Source organism: Nasonia vitripennis, chromosome 1, assembly GCF_009193385.2.
Source record: "Nasonia vitripennis strain AsymCx chromosome 1, Nvit_psr_1.1, whole genome shotgun sequence".
NCBI lineage: Eukaryota > Metazoa > Arthropoda > Insecta > Hymenoptera > Pteromalidae > Nasonia > Nasonia vitripennis.
This window is the reverse complement of record NC_045757.1, coordinates 15,244,312-15,264,162: the sequence shown is the minus strand read 5'-3', so window position 1 is coordinate 15,264,162 and position 19,851 is coordinate 15,244,312. Positions and strand designations below refer to the sequence as shown.

General features: G+C 44.3%; 3 protein-coding genes across 7 annotated transcripts; 2 read left to right on the top strand and 1 right to left on the bottom strand.

The window, feature by feature from the left end:
• Positions 1 to 134: 134 nt before the first annotated feature.
• On the top strand, positions 135 to 16,650 carry LOC100119934 (laminin subunit alpha). Its single transcript, XM_031927784.2, has 28 exons — positions 135 to 572; positions 1,599 to 1,745; positions 2,680 to 3,117; positions 3,204 to 3,417; positions 3,508 to 3,717; positions 3,788 to 4,060; positions 4,145 to 4,282; positions 4,375 to 4,647; positions 4,729 to 5,028; positions 5,106 to 5,264; positions 5,346 to 6,274; positions 6,360 to 8,284; positions 8,368 to 8,593; positions 8,680 to 9,388; positions 9,467 to 9,693; positions 9,770 to 10,529; positions 10,617 to 10,906; positions 10,988 to 11,178; positions 11,262 to 11,805; positions 11,882 to 12,009; positions 12,091 to 12,934; positions 13,021 to 13,549; positions 13,642 to 13,719; positions 13,801 to 14,070; positions 14,206 to 14,372; positions 14,455 to 14,697; positions 14,810 to 15,197; positions 15,437 to 16,650. The coding sequence occupies exons 1-28, from the start codon at positions 321 to 323 to the stop codon at positions 15,703 to 15,705; spliced, it is 11,121 nt and encodes a 3,706-aa protein (XP_031783644.1). The 5' UTR covers positions 135 to 320; the 3' UTR covers positions 15,706 to 16,650.
• Positions 15,746 to 17,338, bottom strand: LOC100119900 (mannose-P-dolichol utilization defect 1 protein homolog). Of its 5 annotated transcripts, none has more exons than XM_008212621.4 (5): positions 17,046 to 17,338; positions 16,717 to 16,884; positions 16,399 to 16,621; positions 16,208 to 16,328; positions 15,746 to 16,127 (listed from the first exon to the last, which is right to left on the bottom strand). In XM_008212621.4, the coding sequence occupies exons 2-5, from the start codon at positions 16,872 to 16,874 to the stop codon at positions 15,979 to 15,981; spliced, it is 651 nt and encodes a 216-aa protein (XP_008210843.1). In that variant the 5' UTR covers positions 16,875 to 16,884; positions 17,046 to 17,338; the 3' UTR covers positions 15,746 to 15,978. The 5 variants fall into 5 exon arrangements, with proteins under 5 accessions (XP_008210843.1, XP_031783743.1, XP_001603603.1 ...); XM_031927883.2 differs by having other exon boundaries at positions 17,133 to 17,296; XM_001603553.6 differs by having other exon boundaries at positions 16,961 to 17,290.
• LOC103316882 (transmembrane protein 208) lies at positions 17,100 to 18,837 on the top strand. Its single transcript, XM_031927890.2, has 5 exons — positions 17,100 to 17,558; positions 17,932 to 18,090; positions 18,161 to 18,297; positions 18,370 to 18,454; positions 18,532 to 18,837. The coding sequence occupies exons 1-5, from the start codon at positions 17,553 to 17,555 to the stop codon at positions 18,676 to 18,678; spliced, it is 534 nt and encodes a 177-aa protein (XP_031783750.1). The 5' UTR covers positions 17,100 to 17,552; the 3' UTR covers positions 18,679 to 18,837.
• Positions 18,838 to 19,851: the final 1,014 nt, after the last annotated feature.

Here is a 19,851-nt window from a genome sequence, read left to right as displayed (position 1 = left end):
AAAGAGGGAGAGGAAGGAGGCTGAAGCAAACGCACGCACGCATCATCATCATCTCCCTCTCTTTCTCTCTCTTTCTCGGTATAGGGGCTTCGGCCGCAGCCTCACGCGGGGAAGACACGCGAGCGGCGGCCGAGCGCTCAGTCCGCTACGAGCGCGCCGGCGAACCGCCGAAACGTGCTCTCCTACCCCCCGAGAACAGAGAACAGAGAACAGAGAACAGAGCGGAAGTATACAGAGGCAAGGATTTTTCGGCGAACCCAGCCGGATGCGAAGCTGCTACTGGAGATCGAAGAGAGAAGTGTACCTGCAGAGAGAGGAGGATGGGGCCGAAGTGCAGCGCGGCCCTAGTCGCGCTCCTGAGATGCTGCGGACTGCTGTTGTTGTTGAGCGGCCGGGCGAGGGCTGAGGTCCTGACGCCGCCCTACTTCAACTTGGCCGAGGGCAAGGAGATCGAGGCCACTGCGACCTGCGGTGTCGACACGCCGGGACCCGAGTGGTACTGTCAACTCGCCGCCTCGAATTCCGATCAGAAGAACGTCGACGTCGCCGAGCAGAATATCATCCAGGGACAGGTTCGCGCTGCTATACTTACATATTACTATTTATTCTTTCGACCAGAAGGCTTTCGCGCCATTTCCGTGCGCTATATATACTAGCGACGGGCGCGATGATGGGAAATGCACATACACGCGTGAGAGGGAGAGAGAGAGAGAGAGAGAGAGAGAGCGCGGTTTTAGTGCGAGCGTGGAAGCTAAATTTACGGTGGTCTATTATAAGAGACGGCGCCGCGTATGACGCTGTGTAGGCGCAGTGTGTATGCAGTTTGGGGAGAACATCGTCGGGAGAGTAAACAGATTTCTGGTATTATAGGCCGTGGGAGTGGCCCGGAGACTCGGAACCGGATATTTTTATTTGGGGATCGGATTGGGGTTTTTTTTTCGTGATGTGGCATCGTGCTTTTTAAGAAACATTTCACGGGGAATTGATTGCACCTATATCTGTGCAGTTTCCCACTTATATTCGAGTACATGAACAGTTTAAATTTCGAAAAAGCCGTTGAAATATAACGGAGACTTCGATGCCCGCAATTAAAACAACTAAACACTCGAGTACAAGAGGTATTATTAGAATCTCCCCCATTAATAACTAACAACCGGGAATTATATAAAATCTCCAATCGAAAATAACTGGTTAAATAATAATTTTTTTACGCTCATCCCAGCAGTCTCTCGCGCTAACATATACTCGGATACATAGTTTCTTGCGGAATACACAATAATCGTGTAACATTTATCGCCACGAGCGCATAACATAAATTTCCTCATATTTCGAGCGGTCAGCGATACCCGATACGGAGAAATGTCGCGCAAGCCCATGGAAATAAGATCCCGCGCGGCTACTTCATTGAGCTTTCGTCGAAGGGAAGAGCAAAAAAGAAACGATAAGCGAGACAGATACCGGCTTGACCTCTCGATAACGCCAGGGCATCGTGGCCTCGTTCGAAGCGTTGCCTAAAACTCTAATACGGGGATATGAACTCTTCTCTACTTGTATAATGTAAAATAATAGAAGCTGAATAACGAATTTATGATTTCCAGCAATGCGACTACTGCGACCCGAACAATCCCGAGAAGAGACATCCTCCGGAGTATGCCGTCGATGGAACGGAGACCTGGTGGCAGTCGCCGCCGCTTTCCAGAGGCAAAAAATACGAGCAGGTCAACCTTACCATCAGCTTGGGACAGGTACACCAATTCGCTCGCTATATGCTCGAAAAACGCCGAATCGACAGAGTTCGAAGTAGTATTTCATTAATGAATATATATTCATATTATATTCTCCCCGAACGACGAAAAAACATGGTTACTATTTTATCGCTCCTAACCGGGAACATCAGTCCATCGAGTGGTGGGCGATTTCCTGCCGAAGCGAACCGTCGCAGCATCTCCTTATCTCTCGGACTCGTGACACGACGACGACGAGCGGACGGATGTGAGCGCGATAGTGCGTTCAACCCCCTTATCGCCGTTCGAAATAACAGCCGCCGCGCTCTTTCGAAGCTTCTAGCAGATATCGCTTATTTTCCTCCGAATATAAAGACGTCGACTGTGCTCGCTTCCGTCGATCTGTAATATTCCCGTTATTTTATTATGCGCGTTTAACCGTAAATAAATACGGCGCACATAATATTACTCGCGTGGAAGGAAGCTGAAAGCTTTGATCTTTGCGCGAGCTATATGCAGGCGGCTCTCGGTAGGATTTCGAAGGAACGGGAACCGCCCGCACATCTGGTGGCCAAACGTGGTCTGTTTTTTCCCTCCCTTTTTCGCTGCTCCCGTAATCTCAGCAAGGCTCCTTCACTGCGAGTGCTAGAGTTTTGAGAGAGCCGCACATGTGCTTTAGAATGTGGCGAGATTTTTAAATGCTTCGAATGCGTTTGAATTCTTGTTTCATATGATGAAAAGAGGTAAATTGTTCATGATTTAAATCGTACAAAAAAAAAAACAAAAAATAAATAAATAAATAAATAAATAAGTAAGAACCCGGAGTGATCGTTCAGCGTTCTTGAAATCGTTGCACTTTAATCCGCCCGACTCGAATGAAAGTTCAATAACACCTGCACTGATCCGTGAAGAAAAATTCTCATTAGCACTCGTTAACAAACAACTGTTCTCCTAGGAATTCCACGTAGCCTACGTCTACGTAAAGATGGGCAACTCGCCGCGTCCGGGTCTCTGGGTGCTCGAGCGCTCGAAAGATTATGGCAAGACCTGGTCGACCTGGGAGTACTTCTCGAGCACGGCCAGCGACTGTCTCACCTACTTCGGAATCGAAGCCAACACGCCCATCACCCGCGACGATTCCGTCATCTGTAACACCCAGTTCTCGAGTATCGTGCCGTTGTCCGGTGGAGAGATCATCGTGTACATTTTGAACAACAGGCCTTCGGCCAAGCACTACTTCAACTCGACGGTGCTCCAGGAATGGACCAGGGCCACGACTGTCAGGTTCAGGTTTATGAAGACAAACAACTTTTTGGGACATCTCATGTTCAGGGACCAGGATGAACCGTCGAATGCCAAGTTCTCCAGACAAGATCCTACCGTTACGAGACGCGTAAGCTTGATTTCTTTTAAGAATCGTGTAGCTGCATAGTCGGATTTTGTAAATGTTTTATCAAATTTATTATCTATCTGTTTTAGTACTTCTACTCGATCAAAGACATCAACGTCGGTGGACGCTGCGCCTGCAACGGTCACGCCCACACTTGCGACTCCCTCGATCCGTCGATGCCGAACAAACTATTCTGTCAGTGTCAGCACAACACCTGCGGAGACCAGTGTTCGACTTGCTGCAAGGGCTTCGAACAGAAGAAATGGCGACCTTCCACTTATTCGCGCAAATTCGTTTGCGAACGTACGTCTATCTCGCTTTTTCATGAATTTAAATTTTGTGATTGAAAAATGCGTTCAATGTAATTTAATGTTCAATTTTTTTTTTAAACAGCTTGTAACTGTTTTGGTCACTCCAGCGAGTGCAAGTACGACCAGGAGATCGACGACAAACACCTTTCCCTCGACATCCACGGCAACTACGAGGGCGGTGGTGTCTGCCAGAACTGCAAGCACAACACCGAAGGCATCAACTGCAACCACTGCAAGCCCAAATTTTACAGACCACAAAATAAACCACTCAATGCTACTGACGTCTGCCAGCGTAAGTTTCAAAGTGTAATGCGATCAAAATGTATCGATCAACTATAATTACAGTTACACTTTGTTTTCAGCGTGTCAGTGCGACTATATCTACTCAACTGGAAACTGCTATGACTTGACTGGCCAGTGCGAGTGTAAGAAAGAGTACACGGCGCCCAACTGTGACTCTTGCAGTTACGGCTACTACGGCTACCCCCATTGCCGACCATGCGACTGTAATCTAAACGGAACCGACGGCTACCATTGCGAAGCCTATGAGGGACAGTGTCCTTGCAAAGAGAACTTCGCTGGACACTATTGCGATATCTGCGCTGAGGAATACTACAACTTCCCAGATTGTTTACGTGAGTTTTCATTTTTATCGACACAGTAAAAAGCAGCATATATACTAAAATTAGTTGGAAAAATAACTTATCGGATTTCTGTAGCTTGCGAGTGCGATGCGATCGGATCGCTCAACAACGTTTGCGATGTCGTGTCTGGAAACTGTACGTGTAAGAACAACTATGGAGGAAGAAGCTGCAACACTTGTGAGGATGGCTACTTTGACTACCCTGACTGTAAATGTAAGTTTTTTCTCCGTCTCCTATGATTGAATTTAAAAAAATATATATATATGTTCATCTAGTCATATTCATTTCAAAATGATTTTTAATAGTCTGTGAGTGCGACACCCGAGGAACAGAGTCCGGCGTCTGCGACAAACAAGACGGTCACTGTCTCTGTAAAGAAGGCTACGGAGGCCCACGTTGCGATCAGTGCGTCAGTGGTTACTTCGGCTTCCCCAACTGTCAGCCCTGTAACTGTAGCAAGAACGGATCGACTTCGATTGGATGCGACGCCAGCGGCAAGTGCTCTTGCCTCTCCAACTTCGTTGGCAAGACTTGTAATCAGTGTGCGCCTGGTTATCACAAGTACCCTGAGTGTATCAGTGAGTACAATGCCGTGAACTAACGTTTTTTCATCACGCAAGCTTACGTTTGAAATGTTGATAACTCGATGCTGCTTTTAGGTTGTGACTGCGATAGCCACGGTTCAATTGGTGTTTCCTGCGATCTGGACGGCAAATGCCAATGTCGCGAAAATTTCGACGGTGACCGCTGTGACAAATGTAAAGAGAACTTCTACAACTTCCCGTCTTGCGAGGGATGCAACTGTGATCCCGCTGGTATTGCCGGAACATTCCAGGGCTGCGGCAGCTTACCCGCTGGCGAACTCTGCCAGTGTAAAGAACGGGTCGAGGGTAGAATTTGTAACCAGTGCAAGAAATTGTTCTGGAATTTGCAGGCTAATAACATTCTAGGATGTGATAGTACGATACTTTATTAAATCTTATTAATAGTAAATCTTTAGTAGTGGATATATTGTTGATTTTACGCTTCTTTACAGATTGTAAGTGTAACATTCCTGGTGTGATCGGCAGTATCGGCGAGTGTGATGGCAAGACTGGTCAGTGTATTTGCAAACCGTCTGTAACTAGTAGAGACTGCTCTTCATGCGTTGATGGCACTTTTGGTCTTCAAGAAAGCAACCTATACGGTTGTTCCCGTAAGTTTCAGATCTATTTGACTACAGTTTTGTTATAAGTACACAACAATAATTAATCATTCCTACATCACTTGATCAAAGAATGCTCCTGCGATATCGGTGGCGCCTTAAGTTCGACATGTAACAAGATCGATGGTCAATGTCGCTGCCGCAGCCGAGTTGATGGCAAAACTTGTAACAAACCGATGCGCGCCCACTACTTCCCTACACTCCATCAGTACCAATACGAAGCTGAAGATGGCCACTCTCCGAACAATCGGTCGGTGCGTTACGGCTTCGACGAAGATATCTTCCCTGGCTACAGTTGGAAGGGTTACGCGAGCTTCTCGCCGCTACAGGACAAGATCATTAACGAAATCGAAATCGAGAAACCGTCGCTGTACCGTATGGTGCTGCGTTACGTGAATCGTAATACTGAACCCGTTATCGGAAAGATTACCATTACGCCCGATAGTCATTACGATCCCGAACAAAGTTTCAGCGTACAATTCAAGCCAACTACTAATCCATCGTTCGTTACCGTTGCTGGTATTCATGGCACTCTTCCATCTGTCATGGTGATGAATCCGGGCCACTGGACGGTCTCCATTGCCACTGAGAAGTCACTATTCCTCGACTACTTCGTCCTTCTGCCATCCGAATACTACGAAGCCAGTGTTCTTACTCAGGACGTTAACAAACCTTGCGAAATGGGATCAAAGGAACTCTGCCGTCACTTTGCCTACCCAAACCTTACTATGTTCGATTCCGTTCGCGGAACCGGCGGTTATATCGGCGAGAACGACGAAAGAAATCATATGACTGAGTACTTCAGTGATCCAGAAGTTCTAAATGAGATCAACGAAAGCGAGATGCCTTTGATTAATGACAAGCAGAAGAAAATTCATTTCGAACTGACCATTTCTAAACCAGGACAGTACGTTTTGGTGGTCACGTACATAACACCACCTCAGCACGATGGCAAGACTACCAACATCATCATCGAAGCTAATACCATGGATAAGGGCAAGGTAAAATCGATTTTTCCATTCCTCAATGTTGATTACTCTTTTGAATCATAATAAGACAATTTTTAACACGCATACGAAATTTCAGGCAACCCTCTACCCCTGCAAATACACCAGCGTCTGCCGCCAAGTAGTTACCGAATCGAACGGCAAGGTGGCCATAATGAACTTCCCGAACAACTACGTTACCGTAGTGCTCGACGGAGAACCCAAAACCAACGTCGCCATCAAATCAGTCGTTGCTATTCCAGCCCAAGATTGGTCGGTCGACTATCTCCAGCCGAAATCTGTCTGCGTGCGTAAAGACGGAAAATGCATCGAGGGTGTCTTCCCTGAGGCTTCCGATGCCAAGCGTATCGACCTTGAGGATAACAATCAGCTCATCGATGCCGCGACGACTCCTGTAGGTATCTACGATAACAGTACCAAGTTCATTTACTTGAACGGAAAGGATGCTATGATCGACAAACCAGCCAAGGTGCCCCATCCTGGAGACTACGTGTTCGTTGTGCACTATTACCAGCCTGACTACCCGCAGTTCGACCTGGACGTGCTGGTCCAGAACGGAAAGTTCTACGAAGCCAAGGTGCCTATGGCTCATTGTCCCAGCAACAGCGGTTGTCGTAGCCTCGTTACGCAGCTGGATGGTAACACCAGATTCCAACTGATCGAGAACTTCGTCATAACCCTGAAAGAAAACGCTGGTAAAGGCGTTTGGGTGGATTACATTCTGGTTATCCCTGCCGACCTCTACAGCGACGAGTATCTGAAAAAATTACCGTTTGATCAGACCGAGGAGTTTATCAAGAAATGCGGCAGCAATCACTTTTACATCAACAAAACTGAAGAAGGCTTCTGCCGCGACTCTGTCTTCTCTCTTACCACTAACTACAACAGTGGAGCTCTACCCTGCAGTTGCGACATCGATGGTACGCGTAGTTTCGAGTGCGAGAAATTCGGTGGACAGTGTCCTTGCAAGGACAACATCATCGGCCGTCGCTGTAACATTTGTAAGACTGGTTACTTCGGCTTCCCCAACTGCCGACCCTGCAATTGCCCTAGCGCGGCTATTTGCGAACCTGAGACCGGAGCTTGCATATGTCCATCTCACGTAGTTGGACCTCGATGCGACCAGTGTGAACCCGGAACCTACGGCTACGATCAGATCATCGGTTGCGAGGAATGTCAGTGTCATCCGTACGGTGTCCTCGACGGAGATCTTCAGTGCGATCTGTTGACTGGACACTGTAAATGCAAGAAGAATGTTGAGGGCAGAGAGTGCAACACCTGCCGAGCTGGTCACTATCAATTCCCTTACTGCGATAAGTGCGACTGTGACGTCAGAGGCACGACCGAGGAGATCTGTAACCAGGAAACCGCCGACTGCCACTGCAAGGAGAACGTTCATGGACCAGCTTGTGACCTCTGCAAGGACGGTATGTTCAATCTCCAGCCGAGCAACCCTAAAGGCTGCAGTGCCTGCTTCTGTTTCGGCAAGACAACGAGGTGCCACTCGGCGACCTTGTACAGAAGCTACATCACAGACATGTCTGGCTGGGATGTTGCATTGGTCAACGAGAAAAACGAGACCGTTAAGATCCTGAAGGTCATCCCTCAGGAGCTCAACGAGACCCACATAGTTGTCGATATGGGATCAGGCATCGAAGAGAAGGACATCGTTTATCTGTCTGCCCCGGCTAATTATCTGAACAAGAAGCTGACATCTTATGGCGCATGGCTGAATTTTACTATCTACTACACTACTGGACCCTATGGTCAGGCTGTGCCCGGAGCTGATGTCATCTTGCAGGGTGCAGATAGCTTCTTGATCTATCGAGCGGAAGAACAGCCGCCTTCGTACACCGACTTCCAAGCATCGGTTCAGTTAGTTGAATCCAACTTCGAGACCAAGCAGAACCTGTTCGCTACCCGCGAGCAGATCATGGTCGTACTGGGTGATCTCAGAGGCATTTATATTCGCGCTACCTACTGGCAGCCTTCATTGACCGTTACGTGAGTTTGATTTAAGATTAATTTAAAAAATCAATGGTTTTCCGTACTTATTATGTTTATATAAATGACTCGAATGTTTGCAGATTATCTCATGTGTCACTGGGCATAGCATCCGAAACTTACATACTGGATGCTGAAGTGGCAAGCAGTGTCGAGCAATGCCAGTGCCCACCAAACTACAAGGGTTTGTCTTGCGAAGAGTGCGCCAAGGGTTACTACAGAGTAGCTGGACCTAACGGAGGCTACTGTGTCAAATGCCAGTGTAACGGACATGCCGATACCTGTGATGTCAATACCGGAATTTGCCATGTTAGTACCATATTGACAGATATTTTTTAAAATAATTTTAAATAATAATAAACAAAAACAATGAATAACTAAATTATTGTTTACAGAACTGCAAGAACGGTACCACCGGCGATCACTGCGAGCTCTGCGAGGTCGGCTACTACGGTAATGCGACGATCGGTACCCCATCGGACTGTCTCATCTGCGCCTGTCCCTTACCGATCCCATCCAACAACTTTGCCCAAGGTTGTGAGGTCAGCGAGGACGGCAGCAAGATCAGCTGCGACTGTAACGAAGGCTACTACGGCGCCCGTTGCGAGTCCTGTGCCGCTGGCTACTTCGGCCGACCTGAGGTTATCGGTGACCACTGCAAGCCCTGCGACTGCTCCGGTAACATCGACACCAACGAAATCGATTCCTGCGACTCTGTCACCGGAGAATGCCTAAAATGCCTGAACAACACCTACGGAGAGGCGTGCAACCTGTGCGCGCCAGGCTTCTTCGGAGACGCCGTCGAGAAGAAGGACTGCAAGAGCTGCTTCTGCGACAAATGCGGAATGAAGTACTGCGACAATCGCGACGGACTTTGCCAGTGTCACGAGAACGTCGTGGGAGAGAAGTGTGACAGATGTGCAGACGATCACTGGGGATTCAGCAAGTGTCAAGGGTGCAGACCTTGTGATTGCGCGTTGGCATCTGACAGCACTCAGTGCGAGGATGATACCGGAAACTGCAAATGCAAACCTGGCGTGGAAGGCAGAACCTGTGATCGCTGTATGGCTGGCTACTGGAACTATGGACCGGAGGGTTGCATCTGTAAGTTACGAGCTTCTTTTATTTTGTTAAATGTAACAGTAAGCGTTTAGTACATTGTTATCGCTTCTTTTACTGTAGCTTGCGAATGTACTACTGGGTACTCGCGCGGAGCTTCTTGTAACCCCGAGACAGGTCAGTGTGAGTGTCTTCCTGGAGTCTTGGGAGAAAAGTGCGACCATTGCCCACACCGTACTGTGCTCGACGAGAGAAGAGGTTGCCAGACTTGTGACAAGTGTACCCACGATCTGCTGGATGTCACTGACGAACTTGAAAGTAGACTCAAACCAGTCTCCGACTCTTTCAAGGTAAATGTTAATCTATTGTAATTTGACTTTATTTATATAACTTTGTAAATAATTATTGGTGTTTTTATGATTGCAGAATGTAGCCGACAGTTACTTTACGAATCAACGTTTAGACTTCCTAAATGAAACAATCAACCGACTCACCCCAGAAGTGAAGCTACTCGACCCGCGTCGCATTGATTTTGAACCTCTCCAGAAAGAAATCTCCAAGCTGAACAACCGAGCCTTCGGATTGAAACGAAAGGTCGAATTCCAGGAAGAAGACGGCGACGAACTAAAGAGTCATGCCGAGCAGAACCTCAAGGATACCAATAATCTTGAGCAAGACGTATCGCACGAAATTGCCCTCCTCAATACCATCATCGCTGAAGTCCAATCGTTAGCCACCAACACCCAGCTAGGCAGCGGACCCAAGATTGATAATGCTCTAAGAGAGGCTCAGGAGATCCTTGGTAAGATCAAGCAAGTTTCTTTCACGGATGAGAGAGACAAGGCCACGGATCAAGCAAACCAGGCGAATATCTTAGTGTCTGAGATGGAGAGTTATGAGGAACCAGTGAAGAACTTGGTGAAGGACACCGACTTTGTCAGTGATAAAGTGCGAGATCTGACTAACCGGATAGACGACATGTATAATCTGACGCTGCAGGCTGATGAGCGCGTTAACGCAGCTGAGAGGCTTAACTTTGAAAATAAAAAACTGATCGACCAAGACGGTTTGAACAATCTGCCGAATGTTACCGATCAGGTAAAAGACAATGTTGCCAAGGGCGAGGAGCTTAACAAGATGTCCAACGCTCTGATTGACGAAGCCGAGTACAACTTCATTAATATTAGTAAGTTGTATTTGCCAAGTGTTTAAAATACTGTAATTTTCAATATTGAAAAATTATTAAAATCCGATTTTTAATAACTTTTTTTAGAAAGCAACGAAGTTCCCGGAATGCCCTCCGAAGCCAGCCAGAGGCTGAGCGAAACAATCGACTCCAACAACGTCATGCTTGCCGAGGTAAAGAAAGAAGTGCCGGAGGCCGTAGCTCATGCCCAGGAACTCGAACATAAATCATATGAGTTGGAAAATCTCTTAACGGACACTCGCAATTTGACCGGAGTACGAGCTGCCTCTGTCTTCCAAGATATCGCAAACCACATGAATGAGGCAAAACAGTTCGCTGAAGACGCTGCTAAAGCCGCTAACAATGCTACTGCTCTAGTAATTTAAAATAAATATTATTCTAAATTTTAAATGTACAACGCATTTTTTTATTTTCTTGTTTTTATTATATCTTTTTAGGGAGACAATCTAGATGGCAGGAGTTCAGATGCCGAAGTAAAGAGCAGAGATTTGCTGACTAGTGCTAGGGCTGCCGTAGCAATTACGCAGCGCGATTTGAAACCCGCGCTGGAAAATGCCAAGAGCTCTGATATTCAGAACATTGCCGATAAAAATATCAAAAACAATCTCAAGCTTGACGCCATCGACAAGTAAGTATCATTTTTCGTTAATACTTCATTGTGTAATTTAGAACGTGAGCAACATAATTTAGACTCTGATTTTTACTTTTCAGATCTTTGGGAATTATGCCCATCCAGTCCTCGTCAATGATTGCTCAAGAGGCCCTGAACAACGCTGACACTGCCGAATACATGATAGGTGAAGCGATTGCCAACGACATCAGCGGTAACGTTGATCGCATCCCGGAGAATCTCAAGCGCGCGAAGCAGCTATCGAAGGATACTTCAGACTCCATCCGCGACGTGAACCAGGCTAACCATCAGTTGGATACGATCGACAAGACACTGCCAGACATCGACAACCGAGTAAGAGCCTTGGATGGACTACAGCAGCAAATCAATGGCAGCGGCAACAGACTTTACGATAACATCGAGGACTTGAAGAAAAAGATTGCACACGCTAGGGAGTTGGCGAATAGCATCAAGATAGGACTAACGTTCTTCCCGAATACGACTCTGGAGTTGAAGAATCCGGAGAGCTTACCGGGACAGACAACGTCGACAAAGATCTCGATATACTTCAGAACGCAGAGGGCTAACGGATTCTTGCTGTATCTTGGTAATGAGAATAGGACCAATACTCCGAGAGCTAAGACGGTAAGTTTGAGGATTTTAGTTTAAGCTAGTATATAGGCCAGGATAAAGCTAAACTGAATTTTATCTTTGATTGTAGGACTTTATGGCTCTCTCGATCGAAGGAGGATATCCGATTCTGACTCTTGACCTTGGTTCAGGACCTCAGAAAATTATCGGTAACAGATACGTCTCGGATAACGTGTGGAGACAACTGATAGTTGACAGGTAAGTCAAAAATACAGTAATTTGAAAAATAGAAATGACAACAGTATTGAATCCTACTTTTTTTGTCGCGTGCATCTGTAGAACCGGTAGAAATATCAAGCTGATAATTGTCGAAGACGAAGGCGACGGAAAGGGCAAGAACTTCATCACAGAGACTTCCCTCCCTGGATCTCACTCGATCTTCAACCTAGACCCAGAGAAGTCCAAGCTCTTCGTGGGTGGGTTCCCACCATCGTTCCAAGTGCAAGAAGCAGTGGTCTCTTCATCCTTTGACGGTGAGATGGAAGAACTAATGATCGGTGATGTGCCAGTATCCTTCTGGAACTTTGTCGACGCGGAGAACAATTGGAAACCTGCGTACGAGCGCGACAAACTCGTCAATCTTCACCCCGATACCGGTTATAGGTTCGATCGTGAAGGATATGTGATACTCAGCAAAAAGGCGTCGCAGTTGCCATCTGATCTCAAAAGATTCAGAGTGCACTTCAAATTCAAAACATGGGTGAACAATGGGTTGATGTACTTAATGGGTGGTAAGAAGCACTTCCTCGCACTGGAACTTAGGAACGGACACATGTTGTACCAGTTCGATCTGGGTGATGGACTGGTCGCTATCCGTACAGCAGAGAAGTATAACGACGGAAACTGGCATACAGTAGAAGCATCGAGATTAGGAAAGATCGGTGCTCTAAAGATGGACGGAATAGCCCTCAATAATACTAATAGTAAGGGAGAGGCAATTAACTTAGTCTCGACGGATTACGTGTACTTCGGAGGATATCCACCGTCGATTAAGCATTCGTACAAACCAGTCACGCAGATCGGTTTCGAAGGATGTATCGACGACGTTACATTCCAAGAAACATCAGTCGATCTTACCAAGAACGTTCAGGCGTTCAATGCTGTTAGCGGATGCCCAACTAAGGTATGTAATATTATCGTCACGTAATGATATTTAAAAATTAATACACATATTGATTGAATTATTTATTATGAACGTTTTTAACGCAGTTCGCCAGTCTCGTCTCCTTCGACGGTGTACATCCGGGCTACGTCAAGTGGGAGCACGTAAATGTGCCACACGATCTGCAGATCAATCTGAAATTCAAAACACAAAATAAGAACGGAGTTATCTATCACTTAGTGAACAAAGATGGCAGTCCTGCAAGTACACTGTCGCTTGTGAACGGTCAACTGGTCCTCGAAAGCCAGGGTGAAAGACTGGAGGCGAACACGCCGGATATCAGGTTCGACGATAACGAATGGCACGTCATCACGACTACGCACAACGATACAGTTCTCAGGCTTGACATCGATGATGTAGAAATTGAAAGCACGGATAACGCTCCGCGCCCAAGGCAGATCAACGAAGGTGCACTGTATGTAGGTAATGTACCTGAAAACGTTAGATACGGAAGAAGCTTCGAACCATTTGTTGGCTGTATTGGAGATACCACGTTAAATGGTGTCATTGTCAACTATGCGAATACTACGGAGAGGCTCTATGCACATTTGTCTCAGTGCAGCAGGCCGGATCAAAGTGAGTATCTACATATTCTTATTACATCTTACCATCATTTGAAAATCCATTAGATGACGTTACTATAACTACACTTCTTCTTCTTCATTCAGTTCAATCGCCCGATTTAGAGTTACCCCTGGTAACAAACCCACCACCACTTCCGCCAAATTGGGACGATGCTACGACCAGTGCGTACATTCTTTAACACTTTTATTTCTCTTATTTGAAGCCATAATAAAAATATAAACTTATCAATATTTTATTTTCAGATGTAGTGGACTTAAGCAATAGCGGTGGCGACGACTACCAGTCACCGGGATCTCTAGAGGGTCGACCTAAGGCTGGCCCACCTTTGCATGAAGACGAAGACGAACCATCCCCTCGACCCGAACCACAACCAATCACCGAGCCTGCGACTACGCCGTCCACTACCCCCTGGATGACTTCGCCAGCAACACCCAGAACTGTCGACGGATGTAGACTGCCCCATTATCCGGCAAATGATCCTGAACAACACCAAGAGAACGCTTGGAGATTCGGTGCGTAATTTGGCTTATCCATGCCACTTCTTCTGATATTTTTTTAATTGAATGTTCTCTTATTTTAAAACTTAAATTTGAGCAATAAAAGTTAAGGTATCCATAATTAATAAATGTTTATCTCTATTAATATAGGAACAGCGGCAAACAGCAGGTACGAATACAACACGCTGAACGGTCGCACAAGGGACGATTACGACTTCCAGATCGACATCAAGACAATCGCAGAAGAAGGAATCGTCTTTTATAGTACCGATATTAGCACGCGAAATCTCATTGCCCTCTACATCAAGGACGGTCTGGTGAGTATATCACCCTAATCCAAAATAGTTGGTTCCTAATGTCAGTCATCGTTAGTCAATAAACTTAAAAAATTCTTAATAGATTCACTACACTTACGACTGCGGCAGCGGTCCAGCGGTGATCATCAGTGACAAGAAAATTAACGACCAACAATGGCACACCATCATCTTCAAGAGGGATGGCGTTAATGGTGAGCTCATAGTTGACGATGATGCGCCCATCTTTGGTAGAGCCGAAGGTACCAGTGACTCCCTAATCGTTCAGCCGCCGTTCTACATTGGTGGTGTTGATCCAGCTATATCTAGCAACGTCTTTGAAACTTTAGTAAGTTATTTACTTTAATATATTAATATTATCTTGAGTGCTAAGAGCTTAAAAAAGAGATACATTTTTCTAACTACTATTCGTGAAACGATGACAATAAATATTTTTTTAGGGAGTTAATAAGACACTTGCTGGATGCATCCGCTACTTCATGTTAAATGGACAACACATAGGAGAGCCAAGTAAGAAAGTTGGTGTCATTCCATGTTCTAAACGAGTTGAGCCTGGAATGTTCTTCTACCCCGGTAACGGTAGCAATTGGTATAAAGCAGAAGATAAATTCAGCGTTGGGAAACAAATAGATATCGAAATGGACATCAAGCCAAGATCTTCCTCTGGACTACTGGTCTCAATCCATGGAAGAAACGATTACGTCATTCTGGAAATGGTAAATGGTACCATCAAGTTCCTGGTTAAGGCAGCCAAGGGGCAGGTCGAAACTTCCTTTGACGTCGCTAGTCCCAACACTCTTTGCGATGGCAAGTGGCACAACATCCGAGGTACGTACAAATAAATCAATTAGTACAAATTGACGTCCTATCTCTTCAGAGCATTCTCACCAAGGTTTAAAAACTTTAAAAAAATTTTGTTTCGGCAATCTTGTGAGATTTTAAAAATCCTGTAAGACTGCCGGTTCTGTCGAGATTAAGATAGGTCGCTGTTTCTCTCAGGCATCGATTAATATAATGTTTGATTGCAAAGTGAACGGTACTGGTATTAATCTGTTGCATTTTTTAAGCTGTAAAAACGAAGAACGCAGTTGTCATATCTGTCGATCACGCATCATCGCCCCCTGGAATCAAACATCTCGGAAACGTCCAATCGAAGCAGGCAATATACGTCGGTGGGCATCCGCAACTGCATTTGGGCCAGCCAGTAAGAGGCAGCGAGTCGGGAAAACAATATGTTGGATGCATAAAGAACCTCATCATCAAGGGAAAACCATACTCACTAGACCCATCGCGCATTAATGGAAAAATTTTAGCGGACGTGTGTCCAACAATCTAAATATGCGATAAGTGGATTTGAAAGTTGTATGTACTTATAATTCTGATGATCTTTCAAACATTTATTGTCCAAAGAAATTTTTTCTCACATTTTTTAAACATAAAACAGTGATGTAATACCAAAGCGGTAATAATAACAATAACATTTATAAATAAAAATATAAATAAAAATAAAAAATGTCTTACAGGCTTTCCTATCGCTCTTCATATCGTTGCCATTGAAAATTTCACAAACATCATCAGTCATTCTCATTCTTTAACGCAATCAAAAGAATTAATCTGCTTTCTTTATTTCGTCCTTCTTGGGATTACTTCTGTAGTAAAGAGCTGCAAACATAATTGATGAACTCAGTGCAACCGAGATAATGAAATTGCCTAAGAGCAAGGCATCTGCTGAGTCCATCCAAATTGTGAATACCCTTGCTGAAAAATTGATTAATGAAATAAATCACAAAAATTGTCACAAAATCGTAAAATAATTCATAATAATTAATCATGCTTACTTAGATTAGTAAAGGCTGATATAAACCAAGTTTTTGGAGACACTGCATCTGCATTTTTTGCTCTAACAATCGCGAATAACTGAGCTATTTTGCTTGATGCTGATATTGGTGTACATAGTGGCTAAAAAATAATTTAATATTACTTCTTGCTATAACTCGATGAAAAGTTTTTAGGTATTGAAATAACTCACAGCTAAAAATGTTAGAACTGTCTTTGGTATCACTTGCGTCAATAAACCTGTGCAGGTTATAAAATAAAAACCCACTGCCAGCAGTGTTTGAGTATTTATAGCACTCAGGTACTTTAATACTAAATATATCAAAAAATACTCTTGAATTAGAATAATTGGATATTCCATGTAGGATAACAGTGAATAGCCATTTGTAAAATTATAACATGTCATAACACTATAACTGCAAAAGAAATATAAAATTGATGTGTTTATTTTTTATTATTTAAGCATTATATTTCCCACTCCGATAAGTTGTACACAGCAGATAATAAATACCTTGTTAATTCTAACATCAAGCCTACGCAAGATATTCCTACAGCTGATTTACTGTCGAGTAACCTTGATATTTGAGGAACCTTTAAAACAAGGCACATACCAATTGTTATGAGACTCAATCCATTGGATATATACTGCAAAATTACTTGCAGTGACATGGTTATTGATCTAAAACAAAAAATTCATATTATTCAAACTTAACAGATTACAAATTCAATTCAATTTGCTACAGGTTTCACTCAACATTACATAAAGGAACTAAATATATCAAAAATTGGTGATAGATGACATAGTCATGTGACACCCCAAATTGGAATCCACAAACTTACTACTAGTTACTAGTTTTCAAGCTGAAAAACAGCAATCAGCAAACAAGTGACTTGGTTAGTCATGCCAACATTTCACGAAAAACACACCTAACCGAACTTCAAAATGTAAATTTAATCAGCTTAAGAGTAGCAGCGGCAGGGCTTCCACATGTTTTAATTCAAAGTTTTCCACCTATATGTGTGGAAAAAACTACTGGCACAGCGTACACTCCAACCACCGACTAAACTGGAGCTATTCGCTTCGCGCTTTCGGAGCATAGTTTAACCGTGTAACCTTATCTGACCTAACCTCACTGACGCGTTCGAAAGATTTTTTTACTGTCTTGTCATACGCATACAGCTACACGGCTGAGTGTACGCATATAGTTTTTCTGTCTCGTCGTCGTCGAGTTGGGCCATGTGGCAACAAAACAGTTCGAGATTCGGCCGATTTTTATAAGTTTTTATGTCAACATTCCTTGTTATTTATTAAATAAGTGCGTGTAGTTAGGATAATATTAAGAAACCATGGCGGTGAGTTAATTTAAAAAATAATCATAATTGATGCAGTAGGATTTATTACTTGTACTGCATATGTTAATTCAATAAGACGTTGTACGTAAATACAATGAGATTTACTGCTGCGATTTTTGGAAATTTATGAATTTGGGACTGAAAATCGTAATCAATAGTTCTAACCTATAAAATGAGCCTATCTATAGAAGGCTTTAGAAAACTGCTGTGTAATACTGTATTTGGAAATCAAATTTTTCAATGGAAATTTCATTTAAACAAAGTATAATTGTTTTACTATTCGTCATCTACCGTTGAATGGCAAATTAATGTGGCCACGATTACTCTTACATAACTTCTTTTTGAAATAAAACATTTTGTTTTACATTTACAGCCTCCAACAAAGAGCACTAAGCAAGCGACAAGAGGAGCCAAACAAATTGTCGAAGAAAATGTATCCACATTGAGCTTCTACAGAAACATGATTCTTGGAGCTGCTGGAACCTACCTCATTGTGATGAGTATTTTCTTCGAGTTCACAACACTGCCAACAGTGAGTTTCAAAAGAAAAGTCATCTATAATCAGTCAAATTAACATTGAAGCTTTGATACGTTTGTTGCAGCTCCTGACAATATTGACCGGATTAATATATGCCGGCTGTTATCAGTTTATGTCGTATATGGCCAGAGCAAAGTACACAGAATCTGGCCAACTCATAGATTCTGGAGTTGATCTCAACATGGAAGGAGGGATAGCAGAGTAAGTTGGAAACTTTTCAAAGGTCTGCATTCAAAGCAAGATTGTTCTAAAAGTTGAATGTTAAAATTTCAGACACGTAAAGGATCTTATTATCCTCACATCGGGAGTTCAGGTGCTGTCTCTGGCATCCAACTATCTGTGGTTGCTGTGGCTCTTGGTAAATTTTTCTCTAAGTTTAACTGAAAATTTTCTTATCCATGATACAAGCTACTTAACCAATGAATCATCAAATAGGCACCTCTGAGAGCACTTTGGATGCTGTGGTCGAACGTGATATCTCCCTGGATCTTCGCCGAGCCGCCGGCTCCCACGGAAAAGGACGAGAAGAAGCAGCGCAAGCTGGAGCGCAAAATGGCAAGACCGACTTACAAGAGCATGTAAAAGTGGACGATTAGAGCGCGCGAGTGATATGTGCAACTGGTTAGTCACGAACATTTTTTACTTGACTCGGGTTTTTTATATGATGAATTGGCATCTCTACTACGATTAAACACTGTCTTAATGTTTACACACTGAAATACTGGTCTTCTAGTCTCAGAATTTAGTCTCTGCAATTCTTTCTCTCACCAACCCCCCTGGCAAACTCTGTTCTCTGACCCAATTTCCCAATTTACACTTTCTTCGCCGAGAGAATCGCCCTCGTGTTCGTAATCAATCACCACTGGGCGCGATACGTCTTTTATATCCGTGTTCGTGTATAATCGTCAGAGCCAAGATCCGGCTGAGGAGAAAAAAGAAAACAAGCCGATAGTGCGTTGTTGCGTTATTTTCATTCATTGGTTTCTCGATGAAAGTGGCCGCAGAAAAAGAGCACAGCTCAGAGAAGAGGCGGCGCAGCAACCAACGGCTAATCTTATCGAGAACAATATTTCAATTATTTTCCTCAAGATGAGAGAGAGAGAGAGAGAGAGAGAGAGAGAGAGAGAGAGAGAGAGAGAGAGCGAGTTTATTACGATGTGCGCGTATGCTTGCATGCGCATAGATGCGGATAAAAAATAATTCATTCATCGCGGCGCGAGCGCGCCTGTGCGATGTATGAGCGAGTGTATTATAGACATTGATAAGCAACTTTTCCCAGGCGCGTGTGTGCGTATAAGTCGAGGAGGAGAAGGTCTCGTGTGCGCTTGCAGGCGCGTATAACGGTACCGTTTATTCAAAGGGTTCAACATTATACAGTTACCGAAAGAAAGAAAGCGAGCAAGCGGGAACGAGCGCGCGCGCGCGCGCTGTACTCCGCCGATGTAACTTCGTGCGTAATGGCTGTTGCGCACGGAAACCGCTCTTGTATTTAAATGCCCGCGTCTGAGTATAGAGTCTGCACGCGCCTGCGTCTCGGCTTGCTTGGACAAAAAAAAAAAAGAATTTAACCAACATGATGAAACAGCGAGCGCGCATTACCGTCGACGCAAGCGAAATTGCGCCTCGTCGTGCGAAAATTTCGGAGCAGCTGAATGCTCCAGAAAAAAAAACACGGGTCCACTGCTTATACGACAACAGCCTCCAGAGTTTCCGCTATAGCAGAAGCATCAAAGTTCGCGATAAAGCGAAAACATG